This window comes from Vigna radiata, chromosome 7 (assembly GCF_000741045.1).
Source record: "Vigna radiata var. radiata cultivar VC1973A chromosome 7, Vradiata_ver6, whole genome shotgun sequence".
Taxonomy (NCBI): domain Eukaryota; kingdom Viridiplantae; phylum Streptophyta; class Magnoliopsida; order Fabales; family Fabaceae; genus Vigna; species Vigna radiata.
In genome coordinates, this window is record NC_028357.1 from 24217598 (window position 1) to 24234575 (window position 16978).

Genomic DNA, 16978 nt, shown 5'->3' on the forward strand with positions numbered 1-16978 from the left:
ATTTAAAAATTGAAATTCATTACTTACATTAATTATTTCTATGAACTCCATTAGCCTTTTGATTTATACTCCATTATTAACAGCACTATTGTAGTAATTTAGAATGATTGTAGTTATATATATCAAAAATTAAATCTTAATAATTTTATTTTGAATATTTATGTGACATTTTTTAATTCCAAAAACTGCTAACATAGTCTCACACGTTTATTTTTTAGAAAAAAAAAAGTAAATTAAAATTGACAACGAAACTTAACTGAACAGAACGAATGACCGTATCTTCCATAAACCCTAGTAGCGATATTCCATTCGTACTTCTAGCAATGAAACCCTTCTTATTTTTTCAACATCAATCCCCAATACGAAGGGTGAAAATCCAATTCACGTTGTTTTCACTAAACATGTTGCTTTTTGCGCGCAGCATCAGCGGCAAGGCCTCACTGCGAGTAAGCTCCTCCTATTCCTCATCCCTTCAAAACCCTTTTACCCTTTTCTCTTCTCCTTCATTCCCCTCCTCTAAAAATTCAATTTTTGCTCGCCCTATGATTTGGTTCACCAGCTTTCTGTGTGTTATGAGATGCCCATTTGTCTCTAAATCTTCATTTGATGACATTGCTTCTGAATCAATGCGTAGTTTCTTGCAACAGGACGGTCCCCACATGTTTGATTCGGCGCCGGCACCCATTTGGGTGTCTATGGTTTTGGAAAAGCTGAAAGGGGACCCCAAATCCGCCCTTAAGTTCTTCAAGGAGGCAGGGGCTCGAACCGGGTTTCGCCATGCCGCGGAATCTTATTGCGTTTTGGCTCACATTTTGTTTTGTGGGAAATTTTATCTTGATGCCAGAAATGTAATTAGGGAATGGATTTTGTTGGGGAGGGAGTTTCCAGGGGTTGACTTCTTTGATATGTTGTGGTCTACAAGGAATGTTTGTAGGCCTGGGTTTGGAGTGTTTGATACTTTGTTTAGTGTTTTAGTGGATTTAGGGATGCTTGACGAGGCTAGGCAATGCTTTTGGAAGATGAACAAGTTTATGGTTCTGCCAAAAGTGAGGTCTTGTAATGAGCTTCTTCACAGGTTTTCAAAATCAGACAAAGGGAAACTGGCTTTAAGTTTTTTCAAGGACATGCTGGCGGCTGGCCTCGAGCCTTCGGTTTTTACGTATAATACAGTGATAGGTTGTTTGGCCAGAGAAGGGGACTTGGAAATTGCTAGTAGTTTGTTTGAAGAAATGAAAGGTTTAGGTCTTATGCCGGACATTGTCACTTATAATTCTCTCATTGATGGTTATGGGAAGGTAGGGTTATTAACCAAAGCAGTTATTGTATTAGAGGAAATGAAAGATGCTGGATGTGAACCAGATGTGATAACATACAATTCTCTTATTAATTGTTTTTGTAGATTTGAAAGAATTCCTAAAGCATTTAACTATCTGCATGAGATGAAGCAGAGACAATTGCAGCCAAATGTTGTGACTTATAGTTCACTAATTGATGCATTTTGCAAAGCAGGCATGATACTGGAAGCAAATAAATTTTTTGTTGACATGATACGGGTGGGTCTTCGACCCAATGAGTTTACATATACCTCTCTGATTGATGCAAATTGTAAAATAGGCAATCTCAGTGAAGCGTTTAAATTGGCAAGTGAGATGCAGCAGGCTGGGATTAACTTAAATATTGTCACCCGCTCTGCATTACTGGATGGTCTTTGTGAAGATGGAAGAATGAGAGAAGCAGAAGAATTATTTGGGGCATTGTTGAAAGCTGGATGGACGCTTAATCAGCAGATTTATACTTCCCTTTTTCAAGGATATATCAAGGCCGCTATGATGGATAAGGCCATGTATATTTTAGAGGAAATGAACAAGAAAAACCTTAAACCAGATGTGTTGTTGTATGGAACTAAAATATGGGGCCTTTGCAAACAAAATAATATACAAGATTCTGAGGCTGTAATTCTAGAAATGATGGATTGTGGTCTGACAGCTAATAGTTATATATATACAACCCTTATGGATGCATATTTTAAGGTTGGGAAAACCACAGAGGCTGTTAATCTATTCAAGAAGATGCCAGAATTAGGTATGAAGACTACAGTGGTAACATATGGTGTACTAATTGATGGTTTATGCAAAAAAGGTTTAGTTCAACAGGCTCTTAGTTACTTTGAGCAAATGACTCTAACGGGTTTGCAACCTAACATCATGATTTATACATCTCTGATTGATGGTCTCTGTAAAATTGATTGTGTTGAAGAAGCCAAGGAGTTGTTCAATGAAATGCTGGATAAGGGAATCAGTCCAGATACATTAGTTTACACTTGTTTGATTGATGCGTACATGAAGCATGGAAATCCCAAAGAAGCTTTGAATTTGCGAAATAAAATGGTTGAAACAGGTATTGTGCTAGACCTGCATGCTTATACTTCACTTATTTGGGGTTTTTCTCGTTATGGTGAACTACAACAGGCAAAGTCCTTCCTAGATGAGATGCTCAGCAAAGGCATTATTCCTGATCAAGTTCTCTGTATTTATGTATTGAGAAAGTATCGTGAACTAGGAGACATCAATGAAGCTCTGACACTTCATGATGATATGATGAGGAGGGGCCTAATTTCCGGGACTATTGACGTAACAGTTCCTTCTGTACACAGTTGAGGGATATCAAGTTGTTTACTATCTAGATTCCTTCATTTTATACGAGTGTTCAATAGCATTATTGAAATGAATTTATGTATTATTATATAAAGGCAACTGGGTGTTCTGGTTGACGCAATCTCATTCTCAAGACAGTGGATTGTCTATGATGTAAATCCCGAGGTTTTGGGACTCGCACATCAATAATCATGTTCTCATGTGATAATCAAGACAACCATAACGTGATGTTTTCCTTGTATGAAACCAATTGGCGAATATAATAACTAGTAAGTTCATAATTACAGCTACTGGACACTTTTCTTCCTTTATACTTGGATTTATTTCCATATCAAGTTACATAGTTGATGCAAGTGTTTTTAGAGTCTTAATCCTTTTGATACAGTGCATTCCTTCTACAGCTGTGTTACAACATTGCAGAAGCTTAGTGCTTCCTAATCAGGCACTGATTTTCGGAGAGCAGCAAACCTTTAAGTGGCGGATGTAGAAAAGTTCAGCGATAGGGGGATGCCCTTTTCACCACTTAGATATGCAAGGTGTGTGATATTTTCTTTGCATCTTATTAATTTAATATTTACACATGCAACCATAGTCGTGATCTTAAATCTCTTTATTAGATATTGTCCCCTGTACGGAAGCTTCTCTGTTTCATGAGAAAATGTATTTACTCTTAAAATCTTCCATTACACAGTTCATACAGTTCCAAAGTGATTTTTATATTGGTACTACTTCTTAGTTTAATCTAACAAATCAGTTTATTTGCTCGGAGATTATAATAGCTTTTCTTTGCTAATAAATAGGAAACTCTAATATAGTTTTCTCATCTCATATATATTTCTACAAATTTAAAGCTAACAGAAAACAGGCTGATTGTCAGCAGTATATTATTATCAGGTTGTTCACTTGTTTGGAAGCTGAGTCGTGATATGCAACTGATACGGTCTCCTTTCTTAAGCTTTGTGCAAGCTGCTTCTAGATGGCACCGATCCGAAATATCTAGAGCTATAAGCTTGTGAATCTTCAATGGGTGGACGTATATATGTATTCAGGTTTCTCTTCTCTCTCCGACCTTGTAGCTAACGAAGACAGATACAGTCTAAATATCAGGTGTATATTTGTATTTATTTATTTCTTTTATTTTTTTGGCATTGAAAAGCTTTGGGCGTAGAAGAGGTTGTCTCGTTTCAAGGTTACTAGAAGGATGTTTTACTGTCGTACCGACAAATAACTTGCTAATAAACGAGAATAGACCACCATTTTGGTTCCCGAAAGTATATGGTGTTTGGCACTCTAACTATTTATTGTTGTTTCGGTTCCAAAACATGTTAAAATTATTACTGAAGTCACATTTGTTTTTGAACTTTAGACCAATGTAATTGACGGATAGCACTTTTAAGGACTTTCTTACTTGCTGATAAAGAAAAAGGACTTTCTACTGTATAAGACTAACATGATAGCATTGTAGACTTTCTGAGATTGAAATGGTCATTTATTCAATAAGAAGCACAGAATGAACAACGAAACGGGACAATGTGCCAAAACAATACAACTACATTATTGGGGTATGTCAAGCAGTATTTCCACACCCATAATGCTTGTCAGTATCTTTTATGACTATACTATCGTGAATCTCACTCCCATATTCAGTGTATGTGGTGGATACATAATCCTATAGTGATAAGGGAATAGTGCACTTTTGAGTTTATTAGAAGTCCTACATCGATTAGAGATAAGGCCAATTTATAATATATAAGTGAGGTGTAGACCTCATCTTACAAGCCGGTTTTGTAAGGTTGAGTTATACCTAAAATTCACTTCTAACATAGTTAAATATATATTTTCATTTCTAAACTTTTAAAATATTGTGTTGTGCTCTTAAATTAATTCTATTTCTATTCTGTCTTTGCACATTATAAAATAATGTACATCTTTTTTAGCAAATGACACAGATTAGATCGTAATCTATTGTAAAATTTTACTTGTCACATGAAAAATGTTCCACATCTCCACATGTCATTTGCTGTAAAAGGTGTTTTACACTTTTATAAAACACCAATCTTTTAAAAGTAATTTTAGAACAAAAATATATATTTAATTCTTAGTTTTTATGAGCATAAGGAAACTCAATCTATACAAACCCAACAATTTGTGTCTACAGAGCTCTCATATGATGTGAGAGATGAAATCCAAAGAAGGAATGGACCACAGGACATTAATGTAAGATGTGGAATCCAAAGAGAAGAAAATGGACGAGGCCAAAATAAAAGATCACGATGAATAACATGTTTAGATTTTCTTGTGCTTTGTCTGCTAATAATAACTGATAACAAAAGAAAACTATGCAGCAATAATTCCCCACTGAATGCTATGTTTCAGTGGAGATAAAGCCATTTAAGTGATGATTGAAAAGGAAATGTAAGAAATGAGGGGGAATGTAGAAGGTAGGTACAAAAAATATGATAGGGAGTCCTTAACAGAGGAATCAAGGTTCATATTTGGTTTGTTACAATTACTTCCTGACGATTCGTTTTGTCCTGCTTTTGTACAATTAGGATGCATAATTTGTATTTACTAAAAACAATGTTATATTCCTTTTTATTCTTGTCAAAGTTGTTACCATCCGCGAGTTTATTTGATGCACTATTTACTATCTTAAATTCCTGTTGGTCTTTCATTTAATGATTTTCGTAATTTTTAATAAATCCTAATCTATAACGAGGAATGCTTAACTGTTTGACGGATATTATAATAAGACAATAATGATGAAATCGATAATAATCAAACCATTACGATAATAGAAGATACTACTACAACAAATAACAATATATTATAATTATTATTATTATTAAGTTTAATTAAATTTCAAATTCATTATAAATTTATACATTTTTAATTCAATTTTTATTAAAATTTCTATAATATATTGAGTACTAAAAATATTATATTTTTTAATTAAGTATATGTCATGTTTTTAACTGATGTGTCACCTTACTGACGTGTAATTTTAAAGTTTTATAATTTTATAATTTATAAATTTTACAATTTTAATTTTTGTTATTCTAAGAAATTTCGTTTTTAGTATGAAGTTAATAAAATATCTTCTAATTTTTCTTTTGCACCCAACAACACTACAAGTTAGACTCAAAACCCTCATTGCTAAATTTTGTAACTCTTTACCCTTTTTACCATAACTTTCCCACCAAAGATATACAATTTCAAATTAATTAAATGATTTAATAGCTTAATTCTTATTTGTTATATATATATATATTTTAAAAAATCCTTGGATTTTTTTAAATTTACCAAGCTGTTGATTAAGTTGAAATCTAATATTTCTATCTATGATGATTTTTTCAATGGTCTGTGAAATTTCATTGTCTACATAAAAAATAATTGTTATAATGAAATATGATAGAACGGAAAAGAAATATTAAAATAAAAATTGTTTCTATAGGAGTCAAATACCAATAACTCCAAGATAATTCAATCTTTCACTCCTTTCTCTACAATTCACTTATGGTTATCTTTAGTCTGATTAGTAGTAGAAGTCTCATCCAAAGCTCCTTAGGTGAGAGTACTCCGATGCTTAAGTGAGAAAGAGTCTTAAATGCAACAATCAATAGTCACCAACTACCTTACTTGACTCTTATTTATAGAAATTGTGATGAGCTTTTACTTACCACTGACCTAATTATTGTCCAATCACACCTTAATCACAATTACTAGACTGATTTGTGCTAATATCCTAATATGATCTTAACTATGCTAGTTATACTCTCGATTGGTAATTCTATTGATCGGTCGACTTTCAAAGGAACTCGTCTTTGAGGTGCAATGAATGGAGTTAGAGAGAAACTAAAAGTCATAGATGATTGAGTTAATTTGATAATTACTTGGTTGAATATTTTGTGAAAGAGTTTTTAGTCTTGTGAGTTTTGAGCCTACTTGTAATGAATGAACCACCATGTGTCATTCCTATTTTTTCCAGTGACTTGCTTATGTTTTATTTATACTCTAATATTTAGTTTGATTCTTTTGTTTTGCAACTTAGGTAGATATGCATGATTTGATATATGATTAAGGCATTTCTTGTTTTTAGCTACTTGGCCAAATAAGTCCACCTTGATATTAATCCATTAATAGCCTTTTTGAGCCTTAAACCTCTTTTTCTTGTTTTAAGTCACTGTTAAACCTTAAAAAGTAAAAGACCATGTTTCCCCTATACCTTAGGATGAAAGAAGGAGTTGATGGGTGGTATTAGGAATGAGTGATGAATAAAGTGTGTGGGTGAGTAATTCACCCATAAAATAATAAAAATGGAAAAATGAAGAAAATAGTTTCATGGAAAAAAGAAGGTGAAAGAAAAAAAGATAAGAAAAAGTAAAAGTGGAAAACAAAATGTAGAAAAAGAAGGATAATTGCTTTCTTGAAAAGAACACAAAGAAAACAATCTATTTGTTTTCCAAATATAGTTTTCCCATTCACGTGATTCATGGAAACTTGATTTAGAAAGTTGATTATTTTTCAGTGAAGTTATTTCCTCCAGTTTAATGTTGATATGAATATTAACCCGGAATAAAGTTTTGAAATTACTCAGTTTTGTCCAAGAGTACCAAGAGACAAGTGTGGGGGTGTGATAAATCATAATTATGCCTATTTAGCCTTTAATATTGGATTTTTACTTGGTTTTTTTATTTTAAAAGAATATTTTAGTTATGATTTGTTATAATTGAGTTTATTGAGCATTAGATACAAAACATGTTAAAAATAAATTTTTAGTTTCATAAATATTTTTTGGATATTTTGAGGTGTGTTAGTGTAGTTGCATTTAAGTGGAGCTCATGGAGGTGTGGAAATAAATCGGTTATAGTTTCATGAAATCTTAAAGATAAATCCAAGAATAACAAATAATCAAAACCACAAGAAGTCAAGCCAAACACTGCATGAAGAAGGCAAGAAAAACATGAAGAAATTTGACTAAACCAAGAGCGATAGGCAACAAAAATTGAACCTTGGTGTTTTCTCTATTTTTCTACAAAAGGGATTTAATAATTGATAAATGTTTATGATAAAATATAATTTGGGAAAAATATATCTTTAGATATTTTATATGATAAATAATTACCTTATTTAACTACATCAATAATTGGGGTAGATTAGAATCTAGCAAAGATTTTCTCAAACATTTATAGATCTCCACAATCATGAAATATGTCTTGAGGATATTGGATTATTCATAAGATAATTGGGGGAGATTAGTTTATCAGAAAGAAGATTACAACAACAGAAAAACCCAAAACAAAACCCAGTCCAATTTCTATATAAAGAGACTTAGGGGAACACATTAGGAGAGCTTAGGAACCCTTTGAGGGACCTAATTTCATCCTCTCCACCATCTTTCACGATATCACCCTCTCTTATACTATTCTTATGTTATTTCTACATTCCATGGAGTGTTAAACCTCTAGGATTGGTTCTGTTGTAATCTCTTAAATGGATTCTAAGGTTAGATGATTAAATTTGTTTGCTCTTTTGATTCTTTTTATGATTTTTTTTTCTATTTTTTGCTTCTTAATCAAGTAAAAGTGATTATTTTTATATCGTAACAAGTTAGTATGATGTTAAATCTACAAAACATATCAATCATATAAGTCCAAGAGTTTTTAATCTTAATTGAGAATTTACTTTAATTAAAGTTAGAAACTTCCATGTGATTGAATGAGTTTTTGTCAATAAAAAATTGAGAATGTACTTTGATTAAAGGTGAAAACTTTAACAAAAACTAATCTAAAATGTACTTTAGTTAACTAGCTTTTTAATTGATATAAGAGATAAAAAAATAAACATGATTAAACAATAATATTTAACTGAGAATGTACTTTGGTTAAACTTTCTATAATTAATCTATAAAGTTCTTGGTCTTCATTGAGAATGTACTTTGGTTAATAGTGAGAACACCGATAAATTAATTGAGAATTTACATTGATTAATTTGAAAATCTAAGACAATAATCAATTGAATAATAATTTTTAAATAACCAATGATGAATCTTATTTTGAAAAAGCAATGAAATCAACCTATTTTCTTTTTATTATTATTTTTATCTCTTTTTAAATCTTTTTATAAATTTATTTCTTTCTATCTTTTGTTATTTTGTTCTTTACTCTTTTATTTATATTTATCTTCTTTATTCTTTTTATTTTACTAACTTTTTTTATAGGTTTTATAAGAAGTAATTTGTTAAGAATTAATTCCGTGTTTGTTGGAAGACGACTTAGGGTTGAATTTTCCCTTTATGTTTTGTTGGCTATTATCTTAACAACACTGAAGTTGCTATAGTTTAGTAGTATTAATTTGATCTCGTCAACGACAACGTTATCAGAGAGGCTGAAGACTGCATTTAAGTTTTGTTGGTCAAGCGGGAGATTTCATAAAAGGGTTCTAAAAAATAGTGGTGCCTTTAACATAATTAACTCGCAAGGATTAATTGTTTGCTTGGACGGACAAGTGTGAAGTTAGCTTTCAAGAGTTGAACCACATGTTTACGAATGCTTTGGTGTTGGTAATCATTGACAAAGGTAAATCCTTTTAGATATACTATGTTGCTTCTCATGAGGGGTTAGGTTGTGTACTCATGCAAAAGAAGAAGGTAGTGGCATAAGCTTTAAGGCAACTAAAGATTCATGAGAAGAATTATTCTACTCATGATTTGGAGTTGGCAATAGTTGTGTTTGCTTTGAAGATTTGGAGACACTACCTTTATAGTGCACAATTTTAGGTATTCATCGACCATAAGAGCTTGAAGTATTTGTTTCATCAAAAAGAGTTAAATATGAGGTAGAGGCGGTGGATAAAGTTCTTGAAGGACAATGACTTTGAACTGTTATATCACCTAGGGAAGACAAATGTGGTGGTTGATACATTGAACAGAAAGACATTGCATGTGTCACAAATGATGATTAGGGAGCTTGAGCTTGTTGAGAAGTTTAAAGATCTTAAGTTCCAGGTGGAGTTTGGAGCATATTTCATTATATGTAGTAACACGACTATATCTAGTGATTTTCTAAGTTTGATCAAGGAGAAACAATTGTTGTATCCTAGCATATGGAAGATAGTGGGGTTGGTTAACACAGAACATGATAAAGAGTTTGTAATGAGGTATATGTAAAGACTTAGAAAATGATATTCTAGAAGTGGTAGTAGTTTAAAATTAGTGAGACTCAATTATTTAATATTAAAACTATTTTAATATAAATATATTTATTACGAACGAGTTTCATTATTTTAAAACACACTATCTCTCTAGAAACCACTTTTCTAGAGTTCTCCGACTTCTCACTAGAAGTTCTTATCCTCTGTTCGCTTGCTTGAAGAACCGAGACCATAATATTGATTTTGGCGACGAGCTCTTCAATTTGTACCGATCAGTTTCTCAGATAAAGTAAATTGGTTTTCTAGTCCTTTTTTTGGTCTGTTTCATTCTTCCTTTGCATGAGAGCTTGTTGTGTTTGCATGTGACATTTAAGTGTTCTATAAGACTCTCTATTGATCAGTGGTCCTAACGTTGTATCTTGATCGTGTATTTGTTGTTCACCGGAGAAGATAGGACTTCCTATGCGTTTGGTCTTGTTGAGCAAGGCAATTTGTGAGAGCTTTGGCGCTGAGCACTCTCTTTTGCAAGAGCTTTTGTGATGAGTGTCATTTAGAGCACCAATATGGTTTTCTATGATTTTGTAATTATTGATTGTTTGAAGTAGTATATTAGTAATAACAACAAGATTCCAAATCTTCTACCGTAACATTTTAATCATAACGAATTACTCAATTCTCGATCCTTGACTCTTGAACCTTGATGTCATCACTAACATCTCACACATAGACCTTTGTCTATCCACTCATTAGCACCTATGCTAACTACTTATTATAACAATTATAGTAACACCGTTATCAACATAGCATCACTTGAAGCATCTCAAATACCATGATCATTACCATAAATACACCAACAACATGACTATCCAGTCATGAACACACAATGAGCATCATCGTACCATAACAACATAGTAGAAAGAATCAATCCCACTCTTGTACCCTACTTCATCGACTGTAGCCGCTCCTACAACCCAATCTGTAGATTTCTCATATAGATATGTTTGAGTAGTCTAGTAATCCAGTTAAAGAACATGCGATCCTGTTACACAAGGATAAGGAAGACACCTTCACCCCCACACAAGGAAGGCTCAATACCCGAACAACCTTTCCAATGCACACAAGGCAAAAGGAAGCACCTATCCGCAAATAACATTAGGATTTACTAGGTACGACAAGTAGACTTATCCTCAACTCTCATGCTCATCAATCACACTCTGGTACATCCCAACACTCACTTACACTCCAATCTCATTATTTTATTATCATCACGTTCTACAACTCTTCAAGCTTCGTCCACGCTCATTCTTGATTAAAACACTCTTTTCTAGCAAAAATACCCTGGGATAATCGATTATCATAAGTGGTAATCGATTATTCCTAAAACGATCATCTTACACAAAAATACATTGTGATAATCCATTATTACTTCAGATAATCAATTATCTTAGTGAAAAATTCCCAAAATATCACACATGAAGGGATAATTGATTATCATCCCAGATAATCGATTATTCCCGCAACCATACTTAACACTAACGCGCAAATAATAGATTATAACCAATGATAATCGATTATTGTCGAATCGAAACACATCCTGGACATAATTCAAGCATTCAAACATACATACATCAACCCAGAATCACGTGAAAACATCCTTAACATATCATTCATGCATTTAAGCATTACATACCCTTGTCAACATGCTCAAACATATACAATACATCAATTGAATCATCCAAATCCAATCATTGACATGTTGTACCCAATAAGACCTAAATATACTACACATGACTATCACCGCACCTTTACAACATATATTTGCATGGAAACAACAAACATCATAACTTTGTTCTCCCTTAGCATTAAACCCTCCGTTGGGAAAACCCAACAAAGCATACATATACATTCATAGGAAAAACCCATCACAAATATTAGATAAAACCTATTCCTATGCATACACAAACCCTTGCCCAACAATAGCAACATATAATCATAATCATATAAATATTTATAAAACAGGGATTTTGGCACAAGAAAATAAAGAATGCATAACATACAACAAACAATGGTAAGCTTCCCTATGTTGGAAATCCAAGTGTGAGTTTAAGTTCCACATTGGAAAAATATGAGAAAGTAGAGCAGTATATAAAGGTGAAAGGCCCATTAACGCACTGCCTTAAGGTTTTGGGTAGAGAATAATGTCAACCCCTTATGTGGTTGGGCTAAGATCTCATTGGTATTATGTCTCCCTGGTGAACCTCCTCCTCGATAGACCCAATAGTGGTATCAGAGCTGATGGTTAGTCTTGGTGACCGGCTCAGACAAGTATAATGATCCCTATATCGAAAGTCTTCCTAGTAAAGGGTATTCAGGTAAGCAAGTGTCGTTAAGATGAATGACGGTATGAAGGGCTACTTGTTGTTGTGGTTGGTTGGAAATGCTTCCGTTGGAGGGGAGTGTACCTATGTGGAAGGGACTCACCCTTAAGGGGGAAATTGTTGGAAATCCAAGTGTGAGTCTAAGTCCCACATTGGATAAAAATGAGAAAGTAAAGCAGTATATAAAGTTGAAAAACCCATTAACCTACTACCTTAAAGTTTTGGGTAGAGAGTGGTGTCAATCCCTTATGTGGTTGAGCTTAGATCTCAATGTTGTTTGTATCTCCTCGGTGAACCTCTCCTTTGAAAGACCCAACACCCCATACCTTGGCCAATACTAGGGTTTTAGCTAACTTCCAAAAAACACCTCTAATCCTCCCTTGCACTAAGGTTTTCTGTAGCTCTTCCTCTTTTCTCCTAGAAAATGTCTTTTCTCTTATCTCTCTCAATTTCATATAGGGATTATAGTGGAACCCTCTAAAATGTCTTAGAGTAGAACTAAATGTAGCTTTATTGAGTGAACGAGTATAAAATAACTGTGTGCTCATTACTTCAGGCCTACAAAACATTTTACTTACAAACATTGTAGTTGTTTATTAACCCAACCATTGATAAACGTTCTTGTCACTAAATGTTATCTTTCATAAGAGTTGTCCTTCTCAAACGTTGCAGCAGCCTTGCAAAACACGTCAAAAGTACTTTACCTTTAAACGTGTTCCTTTTAAAACAATGTCTTATAAATAAAGCATTTAACAACTTGTGCAAATCGGACAATCACTACCAAGGTTGTTAAAATTCATTTGTGAAAATTTTTCCAAACACTATTCAACCCCCCCCCCCTTCTAGTGTTTTCTAGCTATTTCAAAGTTAAACATTCTGGATAAATTGTCTAGTCTGAATACCGGAAGTGGTTAAACTCGTTCTAGTCAGGTTGACTAGGGTTGGAATCAGAAGTGGTTAATAATACTTTATATCAAGAGTGATTTTTACTCATTGTAATCTTTGTAAAATATTAGTGGAACCTCTTAACAAGTTGTTAACAGAGAATTAGACATAGTTAAGTTTGAGTAATGTTGGTATAAACATAAATTTTAGGGCCTTATTAATAATTTTGTTTAAATCTTATTTTATTAGTTTTGGGTCTAGTAATATTTAGTTTGATTTTGATAGAGATAAAATAGGGATATGTAGTTATGAGTTTATGTTTATCTAGGTACAATATTATTTTATGATACATTAAGCAAATTTTATTTTTAAGTGCTACGACTATTTAAAGCCCTTCAATTATCAATGAATAATAGACTCAATTTTAGGAAAATATTTGAGTGTGTGTAACGTGAGATTTTCATAACAGTGGTATCAAAGCTTTATGCTCTGATTACCAAGAGAGAGAAAAAGAGAGAGAGGAGTGAGTCTAACACTGAGAGAAAAAGTGAGTGCTTGATTTTTTTTTTAGAGAGATGACAAAGGTTGTCAATGGTATTGGTGTGCCACAATTGACGAGAAAAACCAATTATGATAATTGGTGCCTACAAATGAAGGCGTTATTGAGATCCCAAAACCTTTGGGATATGGTGGAAGATAGGTACGTTGAACCTGATGAGGATGAACATCAGACAGTGGCACAGATGACAACGTTGAAGAAAACTTGTGCAAGAGATGTGTCAACATTGTATTTTATCTACAATGCAGTAGATGAGTCGGGATTCAAAAAAATAGTGAATGCTAAATCAAAAAAGGAAGCCTGTGAGATATTGGAGGTTGCATATAAAGGTGACAACCACGTTAGACAAGTCCGAATACAGGCTTTTAGAGGAGAGTTTGAACAATTGAAGATGGAGCCCAAAGAGCATATAACCAAGTACATAACTTGGGTGGAGAAGGTGGCCAACCAACTCGGCAGGAATGGAGAACAAATTCCATCTAGCCGGGTTGTGGGAAAAATTTTGAGATCCCTTACAAAAGATTTTGAAAGTATCATGTGCGCCATCGAAGAATCGAAGGACTTGTCAGTTCTCAGAGTGGATGAACTTGCTGGGTCATTAGAAGCCCACAAACAAAGGAGAAGGAGTTGGGATGATCAGGTTGAACCCGACAATCAAGCACTATAGGTACAGTTTGACTTGAATAAAACTCGGAATACTCAGAGCTGAGGTCCTGGCGGTAGAGGGCGAGGAGGCAGAGGATGAGGTGGACGTGGCCAATGTAATTTTGAGAATTATAGTGAAGAGAAAACCGGTAAGCAAAATTGACGTGACCGAGGACAAAGGAAAGACCGAGGAGATCGGTCAGGAGTGAAGTGTTTTAAGTGTGGCAAGTATGGTCACTATGAAAAAGAGTGTAGATCAAGCAAGTGCTACAACTGTGGCAAGGCTGGCCATATTGCAAAGTATTGCAAGACCGAGACAAAGGGGGAGACAAATCTCCTTACTGAAGATGCGGAAGAAGAATGTGGGATCCTATTGTTGGCAAAGAGCTCGGATGAAGTAGACATGGAAAATTCAATCCCAACAATGGATGAAGAAATCTCGGTAAAGGATGCAACAATTATGGAGAAGGAAAACCTAGAGAAAGAAGTCAAACAAAAATATGAAGAGATTTAGCGGATAGGGAGGCTTCTAGATGAAGCTAATGAAATTATGAATAAACAAAGGGTTGAGCTTGAGGAGCCGAAGAAGGTGGCGCTTGAAAAAGAAGAGAAAGCATCTAGTGTTCTTGAACTAGACGAAGATGAAGATGAAGATGTTGAGAAGGACTCGATGAAGATGTCGGCCAAGATTGTTGAGAAATCGCCTAAGGTTAGAGCATTAAAGAAGTCAACCAAGGTAAAAGACAAGAAGGCCATAAGGAAAAAGAAGTCAAATATGATTGAAAGAAGCAAACCCAGTGTGAGATGATGCACATGGAAAGCCAAATGAAGGAAGGAAGAATTTAAGTTTTGGGGGGAGTTTGTTGTTATAAACTTATATTTTAGGGCTTTATTAATAATTTTGTTTAAATCTTATTTTATATTTTTTGGGTCTAGTAATATTTAGTTTGATTTTGATAGAGATAAAATATGGATCATGTAGTTATGATTTTCTGTCTATTTAGGTACAATATTATTTTATGATAGATTAAGCATATTTTATTTTTAAGATAGTTGATATTTTATTCCCCATAATATTGTAAGTGCTATGGCTATTTAAAGCCCTTCAATTATCAATGAATAACAGACTCAATTTTAGGAAAATATCTGAGTGTGTAACGTGAGATTTTCTTAACAAGTGAACCAGTATAAAACTAAATGTGATTTATAGCATTTTCTTTCAAAAAATGTTTTCCATTCAAACGATCTATTCAAAAAAGTGTTTAAACTATTGTGAAGATTGTCTAATCATTGCCAAGTCACGTAATCACTATTTGCGAAAAAGCTTTAAAAACACCATTCAAACCATCTTTTCTAGTGTTTTCCTATATTTCAATATACATTTTAATCATCATTAGAAGTTTTTTTTTCTAATCTATTTTTGTAAGGACTTAAATCAAGTCATTACTAAATAACAATATTTAGTACAAAAGTGTAAATTTATATACCATGTATTCACAGTCGTCCAAATTTTCAAAATCTACTAGGCTCTATTCTGAAGCCACCTAGTACCAGCATATGGATGCTTTGAGACAACTGGGAGAGAATAAGATGTTTGCTGGTCCTTCTCAAGCTCCATCGTCTTAAGTTCAAGAGTGGAGTTTAGAGAATTTCTTGTAGCATCACTCGAACAAGTTTAATCGAAAGACTAGTCTAGATGGGGTTTATCAGTGGCTGAGAGACATGGAAAGGATGTTTGATGCCAAGAGGTGTCTGACTAAGAATTGGTTGGCTTATTTGAAGTATTAGCAGTCTGGAGAAGTAATTCACTAGTGGGACAGTATGAAACTCATGTTAGAGGAAAGTGGGGAAGTGATCACTTGAGAGCTCTTTAAGAAGTTTTATGCTGAATGTTTTCCTAACAATGTGAGATATGTGAATGAGGTGCAGTTTTTGCAACTGGTGCAAGGAAATACGTTAGTGGTTGAGTATGCTGATAGGTTCAAGCATATGGGGTGCTTCTACACCTTGCCCATGAATAAAGAGTGGAGGTATAAGAAGTTTAAGGATGGGTTGAGGGGCAATATCAAACTGGTGATAGTGTTTCTATCTATTAAGGAGTTTCTTGCCTTGATATAGAAGGTAAGAGTGGTGGAGAAGTTGAAGTCTGAGATGGAGGTTCAGTAGAAGTAGTCGTAGAGGGTTAGAGGACCATATAGGTCCAGAGTTGGCTAAGAGGAAAGGAAGAAGTCTTACTATAGGCCTCCTTCTCAAGGGTCAAAAGGAAGTTCCTCAAAGCGATGGGTCCAATATGGAGGAGTGAAATGCTACAACTGTAGGGCATCACATCTTAGGAGTGTTTATTCTTAAATGGCGAGGTTGCCTCCTTAGAGGGAAGCAGATTTTTCCATTGATATGGTTCCAAGAGCAAGACTAGTATCAGTATCTCTTTATTGAATGGCTCTAGTTGAGTTGGTTGAGCTAAAGAAACAGATTGAAGAGTTGCTAGAGAAATAATTCATCATATCAAACAGCCACCAAAGGGAGCATCAATGTTATTAGTGAATAAGAAGGATGATGGTTTCAGGTTATATGTGGACTACAGGCAATTGAACAAGATAACCATGAAGAACAAATGTCCCCTACCAAGGATTCACGACTTGATGGATCAATTGCACAAAGTTGTTGTGTTTTTCAAAATAGATTTGAAGTTCAGGTATCACCAG

The 16978-nt window shown here is 33.9% G+C and overlaps 2 protein-coding genes across 9 annotated transcripts; both read left to right on the forward strand.

The window, feature by feature from the left end:
* The first annotated feature begins 279 nt into the window (after positions 1-279).
* Positions 280-3925, forward strand: LOC106765457 (putative pentatricopeptide repeat-containing protein At2g02150). Of its 8 annotated transcripts, none has more exons than XM_014650089.2 (4): positions 280-2923; positions 3040-3190; positions 3520-3703; positions 3811-3925. In XM_014650089.2, exon 1 carries the CDS (start codon positions 324-326, stop codon positions 2655-2657), a length of 2334 nt encoding a protein of 777 aa, XP_014505575.1. In that variant the 5' UTR covers positions 280-323; the 3' UTR covers positions 2658-2923; positions 3040-3190; positions 3520-3703; positions 3811-3925. The 8 variants fall into 8 exon arrangements, with proteins under 8 accessions (XP_014505575.1, XP_014505577.1, XP_014505576.1 ...); XM_014650091.2 differs by having other exon boundaries at positions 280-446; positions 635-2923; positions 3520-3925; XM_014650090.2 differs by having other exon boundaries at positions 280-446; positions 648-2923; positions 3520-3925.
* A 9719-nt stretch (positions 3926-13644) lies between these two features.
* Positions 13645-14787, forward strand: LOC106766209. The gene is made up of 3 exons (XM_014650957.1): positions 13645-14222; positions 14332-14422; positions 14557-14787. Exons 1-3 carry the CDS (start codon positions 13645-13647, stop codon positions 14785-14787), a joined length of 900 nt encoding a protein of 299 aa, XP_014506443.1.
* Positions 14788-16978: the final 2191 nt, after the last annotated feature.